A 21,095-nucleotide genomic window follows, 5' to 3' on the forward strand; every position below is an offset into this window, starting at 1 on the left:
AGCCTCTGAACGCGGCTGGGGCCGGAGCAGATGCGCACACCGCGGGGCGTCTCATTTGCAAGACCTGAGTGTCCCCCTGCTCTACTTTAATGCTGGCCGCGGGGCCTGGGAAAAGGGTTTTGTCAGAAATGGTGAACCTTGAGAGCCAAGCTGTTTCTCGCGCAAAGACCAGGCAGCCCAGGAGCAGCGAACCATGACGCGCACAGCGTTGAGTGGTTCTCGGGAAAACAAGTTTTTCGCCTGCCCGCCTGCCTGCCCTTTGCCGCCCGCTCCCGCAGCTCCGGGTGAGGTCCCGACAGACTGACTGCGGGGACAGGGACACTAGCAGCGCCGCCCCAGGGCCAAGGGGAGGCTCCAGAACGGCCCCTCGCAGATCCCAAGGGTGGGGTGGGCCCTGATAAATACGCTTCCTGGCCAGATTGAGGGAAGGCCAAGTTCAAACGCAGGCTGTCCAGCCTGGGGTAGGTCCGGGAAGGAAGCCGAGAGATCCGGCCAGCCTCCCCCGCCCGCCGGCGCAGTGAAGAGCCGCCAGCTACCCTTGGCGCCCGAGCTGGAGCTGGAGCTGGAGCCGGAGTCGGGTTACTGCGCATGCGCACCGGGTCCCCCCCCCCCCCGCCCACCCCCCACCCCCCACCCCCCACCCCCCACCCCCTCACACCCCCACCGCGCTCCCCGGCCTCCGTCGCTTAGCAACGCATGAGTCACAATCGCGGCTCCGAATGCCCTTTTCCTGGCTGAGCTTAGTCCCTGATCGACCCCTGAGGCTCCTCGCTGCCTCGGGTCAGGTCTTAGGAGCCCATGGAGGCCAAGGAGGATCCGCAGCAGTAAGTGCTGGGGTTTGACTTTCTAGTTCTCCTTCCAAAAAAAACATTTTCCTCCTTCGGGGGACCGTTCATGGAGTCATCCCCAATGTGGGCGGGCTTTCCCTCTGCCAATCCCCCATCACTCCTTTTGAAAACGCACTGCCTCCTGGGCATCTATGGTGTGACAGGTTCTGTGCAGGCAGGGCCCGGCCTGAAATTCTTGAAGTCGTCTTGAATTATCCACTCTTTCTCATAAACCACACCTAATTTGCTAGCAAATTCTGTGGGAGATATAATGTAATTTTATTTTTTATTATTTTCAGTTCTTTTTTTATTTTAAAAAAATATTTACTGTTGAAAGTATTACCTAGGTCCTCCCCCCCCCCCCCCCACCCCTATTATGTAGGCTTTATCTTTAAAATACATCCAGAATCCACCACGATTAACGCTTTACACCATCATCCCTCCTGGTCTAAGTACCAGGGTCTCTGACGTGGACAGCACAATGGCTTTTGCTTCGCTCCTTGTCCCTTTCCAGCCTTCTCAACACAGCACTCGAGTGGGCTTTTTACAAGACAAATTAGATCACTCCTCTCCACGGGCCCTTGCAAAGAAAAAGCTAAGGCTCCAACAATGGCTTATGGGGCCTCCACATTGGGCCCCTTTTCCCTTCCGGGGCCTTATCTACTACTTCCCCTCCTCTGACGCAACTCAGCTCCAGCACACAGGCCTCCTTGCTGTCATCGGCAATGGTTCTCAAAGTGTGGTCCCCAGGCCAGCATCACCTGGGAACGTATTAGAAATGCAATTGTTGCACGCTCCCCACCACAGGCAGACGGACTCAGCAACGCTAAGAGCAGGGCACGATAATCAATCTGGGTTTGAACAAGGCCTCCAGGTGATTCTGATGGATCCTAAGTTTTGAGAACGATTGCATGGCTCGTTATGATGTGGAGCCAGTACTATCTGCTTCTAAAGCCTGTAGTTTTGTCACTACACAGTGGTTCTCAGACTCGAACGTAATATAAGAATCACCTAGCGCAGTGGTCGGCAAACTCATTAGTCAACAGAGCCAAATATCAACAGTACAACGATTGAAATTTCTTTTGAGAGCCAAGTTTTTTAAACTTAAACTTCTTCTAACGCCACTTCTTCAAAATAGACTCGCCCAGGCCGTGGTATTTTGTGGAAGAGCCACGCTCAAGGGGCCAAAGAGCCGCATGTGGCTCGCGAGCTGCAGTTTGCCGACCACGGACCTAGAGAGCTGGTTAAAACAGGTTCCTGGGAACCTGCCCCAGAGATTATGTTTCAGTACTTTGGGACAGGAAATATTTCTAACAAGCTGACAATTGATGCCAATGTTGCTTCTCCGGGGCCCACACCTTGAGCACCATTGTGAGGACAGGTGCGCTTCTGTGGCACAGCCTTGGCAGTTCAAGTTCACTCTGCTGGGATTCTCTTCCCTCTTTCCTGTCTTTTTCATTTGCCACCTTCATAATGCAGCCTCCACACTATGTAAAACTGCAACTTACCTCCCATGTACACGCACTCCCATCTCCCTCTCCCCTTCTTTAGTATTGTCCTTAGTACGTAACACCATCCCACAGAATACAGGCATACTTTTTTTCATGGTGCTTCGCTCTATTGCGCTCCACAGAGGTTGTATTTCTTACAAACTGAAGGCAAGACCCTCCACCAGCAAAAAGGTTACACCTCGCTTTATTGCGATACTTGCTTTATGGTGGTGGTCAGGAACCAAACTGGCAATATCTCCGAGGTATGCCTGCATGCGTTTTACTTATTGTTTTATTTTCCATCTGCCTTCCCCGCTAGAATGTAAGCTCTGTGAAGGCAGGGGTTTTTGTTAGATCACCCCTGCATCTTCAGTGCCTCACAACAGCACCAGAGGCACGACTCAATAAATATTTGTTGAAGGAATGAATTATTCAACGTTACTCTCACATCTCTCACAATAGGTATTACTGTCCTTAGCTTTCAAATGAGGAAACCAAGGCTCAGACAGTAAATGGCTGGAATCCCAGCTCTGATTTACTTCGAGTTATTCGAACACAGGTTTTAACTGTGTTTTCCTTCTAATAAGGGATTATTACAGAATCATATACTTGACATTGATGTATAGTTACTCACACCACGAGCACTTAATTGGGTGGATGCTTATATATGCAAGGAAACAGCCACAGTCCTTTCCTCCAAGGACCCGGTTCCAGTCCAAGCATATTGCTGGGTTATAGCTATGAGAAGCAGATGGAAAAAACGAACGTCAGAAGTCTACAATAATGAATCAACCACAACCTTTAAGTAAATGTTTCCGTCTATGAAAAGCCTTAGAAGTTACTTACACTTTACCAGGATCAGCTTTTCCAAATCCTTTACAGAGAGCACTTTTTGTTGGGATGCAGGAACTAGGCTCCCAGGATGCTGAATGGTGTTTGTGTGTATTAGCGTAAGGGCTGGGAGTGTACCGCTAAAACAAAGCCAGAGCAAAACAATTCCAGGAGAGTCACTAGCGGTAGTAAATCTTTTAATGGCTCTGCATATAAATACATAATGGTCCAGATGGTGGGGACCTAATGATAAATGAAACACAATCTTTGCCTTCATGGAACTTATTGATTAGTAAAAGGTATTGTAGTGCTTACCAAAATCATGTAAACAACAAGTAGATACATAAATAATTGTGGTGTTATGAAAGAAATGAATGAAATACGAAAATGGAGACTACATGGCGTGAGGAAGGAGAAACCTTAGGAAACGCTTCTGCGATGACTTCCAGGCGGAGACGTAAATGTTAGTGAGCCAGGTGTGCAGGGAGGCAGGTGTGCAGGGAGTTGGGAACGAGCCAGTGCAGGCAGAGGGAAGGCAGTATGTGCAAATACCTGAGGGGAAAGAGACCGGTGCTGAAGGAAGGGGGGCTGGCTGGAGAAGTGAGGGGGGAGAGACTTGAGTGCAACTGAAGACTTCAGCTGGACAGGGTCTCCCAGGACCTCAGAGCCACGGTATGAAGGCAGTATTCATTGCAAATGCAATGAAAAGGTATTGGAGGGTTTAACTGGAAAAGGTCTTGATAAAGGAGATGGCCCTGGCTTTGGTTTGAAGGTAGGGATTATATTTTAAGGGATTATATTTTAAAAGCTTCTATGTAAAAGTATTCTAATTCATATGTCCCATTCTTACCTTTACTTTTCAGGTATATGACATTTAAAATACTCCCCTTTATAATGTCTATTACAACTTATTTAAAAGAAGAAAAATGTATAAACTATTTCCTTCTAATCATTTCTTTTAACATTTTAAAGAACTCAGTAACTTTCATTTTTTAAAAAATACCAGTGTAGTTATTAGAAGTAACAAGTGATAAGAAATTGAATTGTTTTGATGCCTGCACAGTGGTCTTTTCTTAATTCTTTTGGTCATTTGGTAGTTTTTGTAAGTTTTCCAGGTGAGATTTTAAAATTAATAGTCTTCCTCGTCCAGATGGATGAATTTACTAGGTAACTAGCTTAAAGGTGAGTTAAGATTAGTAAGTAACAGCCACATGAGAAAATACTGCAAATATGCTTTGTAAGTGTGATCAAATCACTACTCCTCTCCTCTCAGCGAGAGTCTGTACACTGCACTGGTATATTGGAATACATAATCATTATTCACACAAATCCCTTTATCTCATATAATTTAGAGAAGATACCCTCTCAAATTTTAATAGCAGGAGCCCCTTATAAACTATAATGAAGCCTAAATAGTCTTGACTGATACTTGAAACATATTTAACTCTTATTTTATGTAATTATAACTCAGTACTGGAAATGCTCATTGAGATAAATGATTTACTATTTTATTCTGTTTTTTCAGACAGCATAAAATAGAAGATGCTGGTATAGTGTATATAACTGAAAAAGAAGAACTCAAACATGAGAAAGAACCTGGAAAGAGCATACCACATTCAAAACCATGTGTCAGGAGACGCCGTGTATATTATGCTAAATTCATTAACACAAATGCAAGAACATGCAATGAACCAGTTCCCTACATAGATCCCAAGATAGGGTCAGAAAATCAGGTTGGACAGATGTTCATTATATACAACTAAGATTTAGATTCAGAATCTCTTTTGCAAGATAATTTAGCCACAGACTACTTAAAGGATGTAACATATGTCAGACTAATACTTTTTATAATCCAACGAGAGGCCCAGTACACGAAATTCGTGCACAGTCGGGTCCCTAGGCCTGGCTGGCGATCAGGGCCGATTGGGGCCTTCCGGCTGCGGGCTGGGGCCTTCCTTCCCCAGCTGCCGGCTGCCGGCCGGGGCCTTCTTTCATTCCAAGCCGCCCCCCTGGTCACATCATGTGGGCAGTGCACATCATAATGAGCGATCGAAATCCCGGTCGAACTCCCGAGGGGACACTTTGCATATTAACCTTTTATATATATAGTTTAAAGCAGTAGCCTGGAACTACTCTCATATAACTTTTGCATACAAACCATATACAAACAGACATATTTCATATACATTACATACATTTCATTACAGACAGTCCTCGGGTTACGTCAGACATGACGTACGTCATTTCGTGGTTACGTCACCATCTCCCATTTATTTATAAAATAAAAAGTTCCGTCATTTCGACGTATGTACATATGTGCTTTATGTTTTTTATTATTTATTTACCACAAGTAAAGGTCAGGGATTGTTATCTTTCTTTTAAATTTTTTTTACTGTTTCACTTTATTACTGCTGTGTATGTGCTCCATGTGAGTGACGTAGGTGCTTATGTAGGTGGGTTCTGACTTACGGCGAAAATCGCATTATGTCACGCCATAGGAATGGATCTCTGACCTAACCCGAGGACCTACTGTATATATATTCCATATTCATTCTAGAAAAATTATTTAGATTCCTTCCATATATATATATAGCCACACAGTAGTGCTTGGAGGTTACTGAAGAAATATCTTCTACATTATTTGTAACATATTCTAATATAAAAACTTCCCACGATACCTGATAATTCAGATGCTTTCTATAAAATAATAGCTACCATTTATTGAAAGTGTATGAAGTGTTAGGAATGAGCTAAGTGTTTCATATGTTATATCCCTGAATCTGCACAATATTTTCTAGGATGTATCACTGGAAATATTTTACAGATGAAAACATACTCCAAAAAGTAAATTAACATGTCTGAGATTACAAAGTAAGCAAATGTCATAGTCATATCTCTCTGGTCCAGGACTACTGCTTTAGCCAAACCACACTCTTATTCACACTATTATAGTAAATATATTCCATTATCTTCTTTTATTAAATTCAGCTTTTTTGAGGTATTATTTATCAACACTAATTTATTCCCTTACACTTCTGGAGCTTAGAAGTCTCAAATCAACCTCATTGGCTAGGCAGGGCTGGTTCCTTCTAGAGCAGTGGTTCTCAACCTTCCTAATGCCGCAACCCTTTAATACAGTTCCTCATGTTGTGGTGACCCCCAACCATAAAATTATTAGGCTCTACAGCAGCGGTTCTCAACCTGTGGGTCGTGACCCACAGGTTGAGAACCGTTAGCAGGGTCACCTAAGACCATCAGAAAACACAGATATTTACATTACGATTCATTAACAGTAGCAAAATTACAGTTATGAAGTAGCAACGAAAATAATTTTATGGTTGGGGGTCACCACAACATGAGGAACTGTATTAAAGGGTCGCGGCATTAGGAAGGTTGAGAACCATTAGAGGGTCTGAGGAGAGAATCTGTTTCCAGTTTCTAGAAGCTGCCTGCATTCCTTGGTTCATGGCCCCTTCCTGGTCAAAACCAGCAGCAAAGCATCTTCATCTCCCTCCCTCCCTCTCTCTCTCTCTCTCTCTCTCTCTCTCTCTCTCTCTCTCTCTCTGACTCTCTCTCTCTCTTTGTCTCTCTCTCTCTCTTTGACTCTCTCTCTGACTCTCCTGCCTAACCTTTGTGATTGCTTTAGACCCACCTAGGTAATCTGAGATAATCTCCCCTCCTCAAAATCCTTAATCACAGCCACAGAGTGCCTTTTGCCTTGTAAATTTGGGTATAGTTGTAAGTTAGGTGTAGTTGTGATTTAACTTAACATTTGAATAGAAGTTTGTTTTAGAGGGTTCTCTTTACAATGATAACACCAACTGTTCTTATAAAACTGCACACCATGACAAGTATGTGTGGATGTGAGGCGGGAATTTCTGAGGTCAGATATGCTTTAACATCATGTAGTAAACCCTTACATGGGCAGTTTTAAGACTATTTTATTAAAAATTATTTGGGATTTAAAAGAAATTTCTACAGACGAGGCCTACACTGGGGAGATAAGCCTGGTACCGAGACCCAGGTTAGTGAAGTTCCCAGATATTTTACAAAAGTCAGTGAGTGACTCTCCTGAGCTCTAGTTTCGGCTGAAGGTAAACCTGACTGTTAACTGAACCCATCCTTACCTTGGAGATGCTAAGGAAAAGATGCTGGTTTGAGAATAGAAATATGAAACATAAAAATTTCAAAATTAAATCCAACTAATTTTCTCTTACTCCTAATTCATATGTCTCTTGGGGGGGAAAAATAATAGGAACAAAAGTGTTAGGAGCTGCTGTCAGCAAGTGACAGAGCATCAGTAGAACCTTTGCTTTACCAGTGCCTAAAAGCTAACCTTTTAAGAAATGGTGAACGTAAGTCTGACATGAAGTAAGGGGACAGGTAAGAGTGGACGTGAACGAGGAGTTACAAAGACTGAGGGTGCCTCACAGAGTTAAAAGCGTGTCTGACTCCAGTGTGGAGCGAAGGGAATGTTTATGTTTAGAAAACCAAAAGCAACAATAAAAAACCATTACAAGTGCTCATTTCACATACGTGTAAATTTTGTTCTATTATTTTAGATAACAGATTTCTTTATAAAGTTAGCTTGTTTAAAAAACACACAAACATACTGGTTTATGGTAATGCAGGCTTTAAGAAGAAAGACAATAAAGTTGCCTAAATATTTAAATGGACATATTTGTTGTTTTATGTATTTTGCTAAGATAATATCTTAGAACACCAGATTGGATGACTGTATTTAATTACAGGACTTTGAAATGAAATAATTAGTGTCACAGTTCTGCCCGGGGACATAAAACTGGTGCTGGCAGGAGTAAAAAGGTGCTCTAGCTCAGTCACTCCCAATGAAAACTAGTGTGGTTGTCTGCTAGTTTTAAATATTGGTATCTTAACTGTTTTCCAAAATGAGTTTTTCCCCAAAGTGTACTTTTCAGAGCACGAGGCCTTCCTTAGGTGCTCAATAAAGTTCCAAAGTCCAATGTTTTTAAAAAACTGTATTTTCATCGACTTTTCTCAGAGCTTCACAATTTACATTAGCATATAAAGGTTCTGAGAAATCCTGTGATAAGCTTGTTTAACTTGGCTCATCTCACCCTTTCCCAGTATTTAGCTATGGAAACCTCTTTCATAGAGCACCTCTTAATATGCTACTCAACTGGTGTTCCACAGACCACCATTTAGGAATAACTTGCTGGGACATTACCAGATTGCTTAAAAAGAGGTATTTTCAGCACTCCCGGTATCCTGAGCACACTAGAGATGTAGTAATCCCTTCCATGAATGTAACTCTAATGTTTGTAATAGCACCTGAGTTTTTTAACACCACGAAGCTGCCCTAGTAAAATGTGATGGTCTCTGAGTGAGGTGTTCGTAAAAGCCCGCATTTCCCAGGGGCCCTTCACGTATATGGTCCACAACTCACCCCCACAAGCAGCTGTCGTGGCCAGGCCACTGTGGCTGCTGGTGCAGAGCTCGGCTTACCACCTCCTGCTTCTTTTCACTGCTTTTTCCAGGATGCCTCACTTGCTTTTACTACTCCTCCCCTGAGGCTTCGCCTTTAAATTCCTGAAGAATGGAAACTAAGCAATGTTTACTAATGCACTTCTAAAGGCTTAGGGAGAACACAGATATAACATGAAGACTGCTGCACAGCGGTTTCCAAATGTGGCCAAAGGGTCCATGGCACACCCGCCGTCAGGCCGTCCAGGGGTCAGGGGTTGAAGGGAGCCTCATCATCAGGAACCTCCAGGCATCTCCCTGCCATGGGGCCCAGGCACGGTCATCCTGGGGCAGGAAAGGAGACAGGCTTGGAAGGCAGGACTTCCTTCTCTCTTTGGGTCCAAAGTTTTGAACTGGGAACAACTATCTTTTTTTTTTAGGCAAAACCCCTTCCGCCATCTGCCAGATGTGGCCTGATCCCCAAAGCCTAGACAAAACAGTCATACTAGAGGACTTTTCCCAGATGGACAAAGTTGATCATCAGTCATTCTGTGTCAGCTCTCAAAATTCAATGTAAGCGATGGTAGACAGGGCAGTAAATTCTTAGTCTTTCCCTTTAGCACGAGGTGAAAAAAACCCACAAACCTCCGCCTATACCTTTCATTATAATTTCTTATCAGCACATGCTTGGATCAAAAAGGCAAGCCCATGTGCATGGGTGCGAACTCCCTCTCACTATTCCAGGAACAAGCCAGACTTTTAAGGGATGGGGCGGGCAGACTCTCCAGAAAGAGAAACTATATAAAAACGTTGTTTGAACTGTAGGACTTCATCCCGCTGAGGTGAAAATTCATCCAATTAACGAACCAGGACACTTTCTCCAACTTTGGGATCTTAAAGTCAATCACACTTTAAGAAAAACTGTTCATTGGTTCCTTTGTGAAACTAAAGAGACCGTTTTTGGTAAAATTCTAAATTCAAAAGAATTCTTCTTGAAAGGTGAACCAGTATCTCTGCTTTAAATACAGTTTTTGCTCTACTTTGAGAGAAAAAAGAATTGAAGACTGCCAGGCGTTTCCTAGTGGTTCACTTAGCCCAGAGTCAACCCCCCAGTTCCTGGGTGTTAGCAAAATATCTGGTCGGTAAAAGAAGATGCACTCTTATCAGAGGAGATCTTCCTCAGGGCACTCACTCGGCGCCCTTTTATTTTTATTTTTGAAATAATTTAAGTGCGTTTGTGCTGCTCTGGCTTTGCATTCGCCAGTTGATCTGATGCAGCAACGTGGCAGGGAAATCAGTGTGTGCACAGGTGGGCGGGGGTTCGCACTGTGGCAGCTCGGCTGCCTGCAGGTGGTAGACCCTGGCGAGGTGACCTAATCTGCCAGCCATTTTCTCATCTGTAAATGGGTGTACCTAACTCATGGCATTGTGGTGAGAGTAAGTGAGAGAAGGCCTGCACGCCCCAGACCTCTGGGCATAATAAGCACCATCATAATCGCGGAGCGGCAAGAACGAGGCATGCTGACAACAGCAGGGTGTGACTATTTTCAGTAATCTGCTCTAGAATTCCTAGGACCTACACCAAGTAGTTTTATTTTTTGGAATTCACCTTTTAACCTGTTCTGAAAAAATGAGGCAGCTGGTTTCTCCTATTCTCCCCAAGTCCCTACTTCCTTCTATTTCTTTGATCTCTGCAAACTGATTGGTTACCTCTGGCTACAATGTGTCATTGTCCTAAAGGCTCATTTCAAGATGCAAAGTGAGGTCTAACTCTCTCTTCAACTCTGCCTGCTCATCCCATCCTTTTCAGGGTGAAGATAATCTCCCTTCACAAAGAACCTGATGTTGAGTAGGTCCGACTAACGCCCTGAAGGGTGTAGTCTTCTCCAAACTGTTAGCCTTTCCTTGATGTCTTGCTGCAACAGAATTTCCCCCCACAGAAAACCCTTTTGCTGCCTTGGGCATATTCATGAATTTCTCCTAGCGAAGCTTCTTGACAATTTTCTGACAAGTTGACCGCATCAAATTATTTCTTTCAAGTTTGACCGTGTGCTCCTCTTCTATACTTGCCTGTCTTTTTAGAAACTAAGCTCATTTCAGAGCTGACTCCCATTCGGCCAAACAGAGTTCTTTAGGTGCCTCTTGCTTCTTATATCAATGTAGCTTCAATTGCATTGTCAGAGTTTTATTAAGTCTTTCTTAAAGCTAAGGTGGGTGTTAGATTATACCAAAGGTTTCATTCCCTAATAATAACCAAGAACTCCTAAGTGTCACAGTTGCCTTCTCTCAAGGTTCTCTCACTTGTACCTGATCAATCAGTTTCTAAAAAAACACACACAAACATTCTAGTCAGAATTAAGTCAAGTAACTGTGAGGGAATTCCCTCCCAGCTTTCTCAGCTTCTAAGAGATCAAGTTGTCTTACGTGCTAATGAAGAACCGATCACTTCTCCCTTTCCTGTGTATTAGGTCAGGGTTTCTCATAAAAAATTCAGTAACATCAGAGATACTTCCACTTAGAACAAAGTTTTTCAAGTGAAGTCATTAGTTATAAGTCAATGTGGGTTGCAACAGGCATTGTGAATAAAACAGAAAAGCAGTAAAATCCTATATAATAAAAGGCTAATATGCAAATTGTCCCCTCAACTGGGAGTTCGACCGGGAGTTCAACCAGGAGTTCGACCAGGGGGCAGGGCCAACCAGCCAACCACCCTTGAACCCCTCCCTGCAGCTGGCCTCACCCCCGATCGGCCCTCTGATCGGGGTGGGCCAGCCGGACCCCACCCATGCACGAATTCGTGCACCAGGCCTCTAGTAGAATATAAAAGTAGCCAACTGCACTGCATGTAGTAAGAGTATTGTTTTGTGAAACCAAAAGAGTTTTATGCATGTGTATGCACTGTGTGCTCCTACAGGACATAAAATGTAGTTCATGGTGTGGGTCATGGACAAAAAGCTTTGAAATCCCACCCTCGTAGATGATAATACATTATTTGTATTGTCATAATACAAAGTATAGAACATAACTTTTAAATTAAATTGTGTTTAATATTATAGGCATACATATGTACATCCTATATAATAAAAGGCTAATATGCAAATTGTCCCCTCGACCGGGAGTTGGACCAAGAGTTTGACCAGGGGGCGGGGCTGGCTGGCCAACCGCCCATGGCCCCTCCCCCCAGCCAGCCCCACCCCCAACCATCCCGATTGGGGCAGGCCAGCCAGATCCCACCCATGCACAAATTCGTGCACCAGGCCTCTAGTCCTATATAATAAAGAGGTAATATGCAAATTGACCATCACACCCTCACAAGATGGCTACCTATGACTGGGTCGGCAGGGGGGTTAGTGAGGGACAACCAAACAACTGAACAGCAGGCTGTGTGGGGTGACCAGGCCGGCGGGGGGGCTGGGGCTGTGAGGGGTGACCAGGCAGGCAGAGGGGGGAAGTTGGGGGTGATCAGGCCGGCAGGGTGGGGCAATAAGAGGTGACTAGGCCAGTGGGGGGGCAGTTATGGGTGACCAGGGAGGCGGGGGGCAGTTGGGGGTGACCAGGCCAGCAGGGGGGACAGTTGGGGGCGATTAGGCTGGTGGGGGGGGGCAGTGAGGGGCGACTAGACTGGTGGCGAACAGGCTGGCAGGGGGGGCAGTTAGGGGCAACCAAGTCAGCAGAGGAGGGCAGTTGGGGGCAACCAAGCTGGCGGGGGGGGGCAGTAAGGGGTGACCAGGCTGATGGGGAGGGCAGTTAGGGGCGACCAGGCTGGCAGAGGGGGCAGTTAGGCGATCAGGCCAGCACACAGAGGCAGTGAGGGCGATCAGGCTGGCAGGAGGGGGCAGTTAGGGGTGACCAGGCAGGCAGGCAGGTGAGCGATTAGGAGCCAGCGGTCCCAGATTGTGAGAGGGATGTCTGACTGCTGGTTTAGGCCTGATCCCCAGGATCGGTCCTAAACCGGCAATCGGACATCCTCCAAGGGGTCCTGGATTGGAGAGGGTGCAGGCTGGGCTGAGGTAACCCCCCCTCCTGTGCACGAATTTCATGCACCGGGCCTCTAGTATGTAATAAAATTGTATAAAACAGAAATATATTTTTTTATTTTTATAACTCCATCTGTAAATAGAAGGTAGTTTAAGAATTTAGCATCTGTATTTTGGCTAAAAATGTGTGATATTTCATTTTTAGGTGTCTTTTAAGAAATACAATCTTTGTGAAAATATAATAGATTTCAGAACTTGGTTTTAGTACTAGAATATCCAATGACTTGTGAAACCAAATGACTGTCCATTAAAAGACCTTAAGCAGCACACAAAAATGGCCTACAGTACCCAATTTTATGTTTCTAATTTTTTCCCATAAAGGATGACTGGTGGTCACATGGTAAAGAACCTGAGCATCACTTTCAACCACCTTATGACACTAAGAGCACCCAGAGGAGTGACTTTCAAAAACCAGCGTGTCCATTGGTTTTGCCAGTCAAACACAGCAAGTTGCAAAAGCCTTCTTGTGGAATAGGTAAGGTTAGCAGCGGTAAAACTTCTTGAGTATCTCAGGTTACTCCTATCAAGTTACGATGTATTAGATCGTCTGGCACCTCCTGAGAAAACCTCTTCTCTACAGAAGGTGAAAATAGACATGCAAGTGCAGCCCTTGACATGTTTTATCCCTTCCTCGTGGACAGCTTATCTCCAAACACGTTTAATATACCATCATAAAAATTGTACTGATTAGTAAACACTAGCCTCCAAGTCAGAAACTTAGTAGCATTCTGCTCTTTATTGCACCAAACTTTAAAAATTGTCACTATTAAAATAGTAGGCAACACTATATGGTAGTATTTCTCAAAGTGCAATCTGAAGGGTACTATTTTTTGCAATGTTTATAGATGCTCAAAAACAAACAAAAAAACCCAGGGTGGCCAACACATGGAGACAACCAATGTGTCTTTCGATAAAGGACTGGATAAAGAAGATGTGGTACATACATATATGCTATGGAATACTACTCAGCCATAAGAAAAGATGAAATACTGCCATTTGCGACAACATGGATGGACCTTGAGAATATTATGCTAAGCAAAATCAGTCAGTCAAAGAAAGCTAACAACCATATAGTTTCACTCATATGAGGATATCAAACAGAAACTCAGAGAAATAGAGAACAGTATGGGGGTTACTAAAAGGAAGGGGATGAGTGGGTGGAAGAGCGTAAAGGGGGCCAAATATATGATGAAGGAAGATGATTTGTCTATGGGTGGTGGGCACACAATGCAATATACAGATCATATATTATAGTAATGTACATTTTAATCCTATATGACCCTGTTACCAATGTCACCTCAATAAACTTAATTAAAAACAACAACAGGGGAAGTGGTTAAATAAGTTTTGCAAAAACTGAATATACAGATACCTATATAGATAGACAGGCAGATCTATCTATCTATCTATCTATCTATCTATCTATCTATCTATCTAGATATCTGTATATATATTTAGAACTCTTAAAATTCTTATTCTAAGCATAAACAAAGTTCTCAGGAATAGTAATTTTTTAACCAAGAAAAGAGGAATTGTATGACACGGACACTAGAAATTTGTTTTCAAGTGGTGCTGGGCATTGGACCCACTGAGAAGCAAATGTAGTCCTGCAACAATATTTGGACCATAAGTGAACAAAATTCACTTATATTGTAAATGCTGTTTAGCAATTCTCAACTTTTAGCATCAGTCTAGAAACACAATATGGAAAACTTAAACACTGAACAGAATTTAAATTTTATAGAACGGAATTATGTTACCTGCCTTCACAAGAAAGGTAAATATACAGTCGACAGAAGACGAGTAGAAGAGAAGGGTGTAATATCATTATTGAACATGAGCACTCCAGAGATTCGACCCAAAGTAGATGGAACAAGGAACAGAAGATTAAGCTTAAAGTGAAGGGACCTAATATACGAACCAATTTTCTCTCCAGCCCTGGCCTCTTCACTGAACTTTAAGACTACATAGCCAACCACCTACTTGACATCTCTTCTTAGAAACTAACCTCCTTTTCAAATTTAGCGTGGCTGGAATAGAACATCTCATTTCTCCCATCCAAACCTATTCCTCCACCAGCCTTTCCCATCTCAATAAATGTCACTTCTTTGCCCCCAGATGCTCAAGTTTTGATAATCTAGAAGTCATTCTAAAACTCCCCTCCACATCCAGCCCATCAGCAAATCTTGACATTTCACTTTTCAAAATATATCCCAAATCTTCTTGCCAATGTAGTGCAGCCACTGCTTCCGCACCCCCATCCTTTCTCCTCTATAATTTGTTACCCACACCATAGTCAGAGGATTTTTTAAAAACATAAATGATATCACTCTCCTCCTTTAGGTCCTCCAGTTACTTCTTGTTTGTCATGAGAAAAAAAAAATGCCTACCACCATGCTCAGCACATAGCAGACAACAAATGGTAGCTATTTCTATTAATTACTAGAGGCCCAATGCACGAAATTCGTACAAGGGGCTCAGCCCTCACTGCCGTGGCAACCTGCCTCAGCCATCGCAGCCCTGGCTTCATCTGGTCTGGTAGGTTGCCCGGAAGGATGTCCGGAAGGTGGTTCGGCTGTCCAGTCTAATTAGCATATTACGCTTTTATTATTATAGATTGCACTGTACCAATTAGGTGTTGAACTGGAATCTAACTTTGGGAACCTGGCATAGATGTCTTCCTTTCTCCCTCCACTTGCCTTCCCTCCCTCCTTTCCCTCTTCTTTCTTCCGCCTCTCCCTCTTCTTTTATTGGCATTTCTAATTGGCAAGACCATTATTGCACCCAAGTCCTAGCACAATGCCCAGAGTCAACCAATGCTTATTGATTAGTGTAATGATAAATACATATCATCCAACAGATTATATAAAGTCATACTGTAATTTCAACTAAAATACACACCAATATAGGCTTGCAATTTATTCATATTTTAGATGATATCTGGATTATAGATGAACATGACTTTAAAAGAAAATATTTTAATGTAACGTTTTGAAGTACTTATATAAACGAGTCTGTATATGCCAGCTTATGCATGCGGACATGGAAAATGTGTATATAAACATGCATTAATGCCAATTATAAGTCATCTCCTAGTCATTCTGTTCCATCAGCCCACTTCATTACGCCTGGTCTTTGGCATTTCATCTTGTGCTGACTGTGAGAGTGCCCTTTATGTCTTGTACCACCACGCAATTTCCTGGCTGCCTTCCACAGTCAATTCAACAAATGACTATGCTCCATCATATCCGAGTCCCTGTAAGAATAAGTATTAACTTTTGGTTTTATGTAATAAATCTTTATAAATTGGAAAAGCTGATCTAATTTGTGAGGGAGGTATTTCATATTTATATGATACTGTGGCTGTTTATCGACTACTTGATATTTTAACATTCTTTTGAATTTCAAACTCAGATACAGTGGTAAAAATAATTTTCTAAACTAGGTTTTAGTTTGTGTTGCTGTTTTTGCACCAAGGGGTAACATAACAATTTTTTGCTATCGTTACGTTCAAGTTTCTGTTTTCCACTATATTTTGAAAATCTGTGCTATTATTTTGACATCAATAATCTTTTTATATAAGATCAAAATAAATACTGTTTAGAAGAATGGGATTTCTAATAGAAAAGTATCACTCATGTTTTTTAAGTAGACACAAGCAAAATGTTAAGAAAATTTGTCAAAGTAAAAGCTGCTGTTTCCTCCAATATGAGGAGTAAGTTGTATATTTGAATAAATCTTGTGTGCAGTTTTTAAAATAAAATATAGATGGCTAGCACCAACTGGCTTGGTGTATACTTGTTTAGAAAATTCCTATTTTAGTTAGATCAGGTTTCTAAGAAACAGAGAGTGGATTTCAAACATTCTTCATAGACTTTGCCTTATTTCTTGGCAAGCCTCATCTAACAAGGCTTCTTTTTAAAGTAATTAGTTTGGGTCCGATGTGAATTCTTATGTAGAGTAACCAGCCACTAAGAAATTGAATATCTTCTTTGATGTTTTCCCACTTAGATGTTCTTCACTGCAGAGGGCTTCTTTAAAAGACTCATATATTTGCATAAGTGAGCATGGTAGTTGTGTCTAATTCTGATAGGCATAATGTACTGAGTAAGAAATTTCTATAATAGCTCAGGTTACCTTTCCTCTCCTTTTATTAGTCCCCAGGAAGAAATTTTCTTGAGTTATTATTTTTGAAATTCTGAGAGGTTCTAGATCACTATATAAAAGATGATTCATTAGATTTGTTTAATTGACTTCCTTCTGAAATATTTCTGTTATCTGCATACCAAAGCACTCCAAAATTTAGTGGCGTAAAAGAACAGTCATTTTATTTGCTCGTGATTCTGCAATCTGGACTGGGCTCAGCTGGGCAGCTCTTTGGTTGGTCTTGCTGGTGGGTGCTTGTGTGGCTGCATTCAGTTAGCGGGTTGTCTGAGGACTGGACTCAGGTAAGACACTGGACTGATTCCTCTTCTCCATCTCCATGTTGTCTCTCCATCTAAGTTCTCCAGCAGGGTAGCTGGACTTCTCACATGGCAGCTCAGGACCTCCCCCCGGCCCAGTGCAAGGCTTTCTTGATGTTTATACCTGGAACTGGCACCATGTTCCTTCTGCTTATATGCATGCATACAAGTCCTTTGGTTGATCTCTCCCCCTTACCCCCACCCTCCCCTACCTTCCCTCTGAGGTTTGATGGTCTGATCGATGTTTCTCTGTCTCTGGATCTGTTTTTGTTCATCAGTTTATGTTGTTCATTATATTCCATAAATGAATGAGATCATGTGGTATTTATCTTTCTCCGACTGGCTTATTTCACTTAGCATAATGCTCTCCAGGTCCATCCATGCTGTTGCAAATGGTAAGAACTCCTTCTTTACCGCAGCATAGTATTCCATTGTGTAGATGTACCACAGTTTTATAATCCACTCATCTGCTGATGGGCATTTAGGCTGTTTCCAAATCTTAGCTATGGTGAATTGTGCTGCTATGAACATAGGGATGCATATATCCTTTCTGATTGGTGTTTCTGGTTTCTTGGGATATATTCCTAGAAGCGGGATCACTGGGTCAAATGGGAGTTCCATTTTTAGTTTTTTGAGGAAACTCCATACTGTTCTCCACAGTGGCTGCACCAGTCTGCATTCCCACCAGCAGTGCAAGAGGGTTCCTTCTCCGCATCCTCGCCAGCACTTGTCGTTTGTTGATTTGTTGATGATAGCCATTCTGACAGGTGTGAGATGGTACCACATTGTTGTTTTGATTTGCATCTCTCGGATGATTTGTGACTTTGAGCATGTTTTCATTTGTCTCTTGGCCTTCCTTCTGTCTTCTTTCGAAAAGATTCTATTTAGGTCCGTTGCCCATTTTTTGATTGGGTTGTTTATCTTCCTTTTGTTAAGTTGTATGAGTTCCCTGTAAATGGTGGAGATTAAACCCTTATTGGTGATAACATTGGCAAATATGTTCTCCCATGCAGTGGGCTTTTTTGTTGTTTAGTTGATGGTTTCTTTTGCTGTGCAAAAGCTTTTTATTTTGATGTAGTCCCATTTATTTATTTTCTCTTTAGCTTCCATTGCCCTAGGAGCAGTATCAGTGAAGAAGTTCTTTCGGCATATGTCTGAGATTTTGCTGCCTGTGGATTCCTCTAGTATTTTTATGGTTTCCCGTCTTACGTTTAAGTCCTTTATCCATTTTGAGTTTATTTTTGTGTATGGTGTAAGTTGGTGGTCTAGTTTCATTTTTTTTTTTTTGGCATGTATCTATCCAATTTTCCCAACACTGTTTATTAAGAGACTTATGTACATATTTTTTATAAAAGAAAGAATTTTTTAAATTTTGCGGCTTGACTGAATTTTATGTCACTAAATTGGGAATTACTCTTACTCCTTACATAACCTTGTATGCTAAAAATAAAGCGAATTTTAAAAATTATTTAAAATATTAAACAGGTTAGCAAGACCAATGTAAAATCCCTTATATGCCTATCACCCAGATTGAAAGATTATTTTCAAGTCAGGGTTTAATACTCTTGCAAATTTTCAGAGCTTCTGTCAATGGGAAATTTAAAAAACTATGTTTTCAACTACAACTACAGCAGTTCATTCCGTTGGTGCTAGCTGGGAGCAACTTAGGCATAAATTTCTCATAGCCTTTCTAGGAGCAAAAATAAGTTGAAAAATATATTATACATATGCTTTTCCCAAACTTTGGTTGGTATCTGCAAGTAATGTATCTAACAGATTTCTAAAGTCATTATTGCATTAATATTAGGTTTTTAAATTACAAGTAATTTCACATGTGGGGCTAATCTGATTGTTTTAATTTGGTTCCTTTCATAGAGAAAGAATGCTGAATCATACTTATTATGTAGATGTGTGTGGTAACCTTCCACACTTAGGAGAACTTGGTTTCATTAGCATTTTTATAAAGCATGAATATTATGAATGCTGATTTTATATCCATCCACAAATCTAATTTTTGCCCTGACTTCACAAATCTCTCTCCCCTCCCCTTAGTTCCACTTGCCTCTCCTGATGCATCCGCAGAACTTCAAAAGAATTTTATAGAACGTATCTCCTTTATACATCAATATGATTCCAGGAAAACTCCCAATGAGCCTATGCGGGGTAAGGTGAGACAGTATTTAGAATCAATTACTTAATACTTTAGGGTGGGATATATTTATGATAGAACCTTAAGCCTTTAAGTCATAATCATATTTCTCAAAGTCGATTTAAATAAGTTAACATGGTTATTATACAATCTCGACCACGTCACAGTTAAAACTAAAAAATGACGTCATAATTTTGGATCACAGTGTTTAGAATTTGGTTTAAATTATTAAAATCATTCACGTAAGGTAATAGCAAAACATTTTGATAAACTTTTTGATATGCTTACATGTGTGTTGCAGGGGGATGCATGTAAGGTTTACGAAGTCAAACAAATATAATAAGAGTCAATGGCTGGATTTTTTCCAACTACAAATGTTTGTTTTCACATTTCACTATAACTAAGTCATTTGTGGGAACTAATAGACATTTGGCATGCAATCATAAATCCTCACGTTGATGAACTGTAGTTTCCATAGTATCCACAGCAACCTAGAGAGCAAGAAATAAAATTTGATATGAATCGTCTTATACAATCCAAGGAATAGGAGTTGAGAATGGCAGATAATGAGGTGCTGCTTCTCTTGACTTTCTGCTTTCTCCTTCCTGCTCATTTCCTGGTGCACCTATTTCATAATTTGTTTGAAAGTTCACCAATAATTTTGGGATGAAGGTAACAGCCATTGAAGAAGCAGAGATGGAAAAAAACAAAACAAAAAGCAGCAGCAGCAGCAGAGATATAAGTGCCTGAATCACCAGGACTTGACCTAACACATGAATTCAGTTCATAGTCCCAGCAACTTGTATCCCCTGGTTAATGTCAACTTTGTTTTCCTTTCCAGCGGCATGGAGTTTTTATGCAGATGGAGATAAAACCAGGGAGTAGGCCAAGAGCTCCTGGGGGAACAGAGGCGGTACTGAACGCTCCAGGCTCATGCTCATCAGAACAGTCCAAGAAACCAGAGAAAGGAAACGCAGCAGAGAGCAAAATGACCTCACCGGGTCTCGGCCAACAAAAGTCCTCAGGGCTGTTAGAGACTAAAACCCCCTTATCAGAAACAGACGTCAGAGAGGCGGCCAAGGCCTGCCCCACGAGTCCTGTGAGGAGGAAGTCTGCAGCGGATGCTCTGATCGCCAGGCACAATCCTTCAAATCCGCCCGTGAAACGTCAGGATAAAGCACCTTCTTCAGATAAAGACATAACCCTTGGAACGTAGAGAAATTTCAGAATCATCATATAGGCTCTTGCATTTGCTTTTTCTCTTATCAATAACCTCAAATCATACAATTTACATAAACGAGAGAATTTTAAAAAAAGACAATTACAATATATCAAAATTTTAAGAGTGGTCTTAAGAATTTTTATTCTCTAGCCTTTTCTATCATTTCCGCCCCCTCCATTCTCTCTCTTCGTTCCTTCTGGAACAGCTACTTGCTGAATGATGGAATACTTGGATTTATCTTCTATGCCTCTTAACTTTCCTCTCATTATCCTTCCCATGGTACTTTACCACTAAAAATGACACTAACTTTCTATTAATTTGCTTTTCAGCCTTGTCCATTATTATGCTGGGCCATCTATTGAGATTTATAAACATTTTAGTATTATATTTTAAATTTCCAAAATCTATGCATGCTTTCTAAACACACAAGACTCTTCCTATAGTATAGGTAGGACAGCCTCTCTTATCCCCTTAGAACAGTGGTCGGCAAACTCATTAGTCAACAGAGCCAAATATCAATAGTACAACGATTGAAATTTCTTTTGAGAGCCACATTTTTTAAACTTAAACTTCTTCTAACGCCAATTCTTCAAAATAGACTTGCCCAGGCCGTGGTATTTTGTGGAAGAGTCAC

General features: G+C 41.8%; 1 protein-coding gene across 1 annotated transcript; it reads left to right on the forward strand.

Moving 5' to 3' along the window:
* Nucleotides 1-798: 798 nt before the first annotated feature.
* On the forward strand, nucleotides 799-20,494 carry CIMIP6 (ciliary microtubule inner protein 6; the record flags this gene model as incomplete). The annotated part of the gene is made up of 5 exons (XM_079792439.1): nucleotides 799-824; nucleotides 4,674-4,881; nucleotides 12,949-13,102; nucleotides 19,143-19,258; nucleotides 20,081-20,494. 5 exons carry the CDS (start codon nucleotides 799-801, stop codon nucleotides 20,453-20,455), a joined length of 879 nt encoding a protein of 292 aa, XP_079648565.1. The 3' UTR covers nucleotides 20,456-20,494.
* Nucleotides 20,495-21,095: the final 601 nt, after the last annotated feature.

This window comes from Cnephaeus nilssonii (genome assembly GCF_951640355.1).
Source record: "Cnephaeus nilssonii genome assembly, chromosome: 15".
Taxonomy (NCBI): domain Eukaryota; kingdom Metazoa; phylum Chordata; class Mammalia; order Chiroptera; family Vespertilionidae; genus Cnephaeus; species Cnephaeus nilssonii.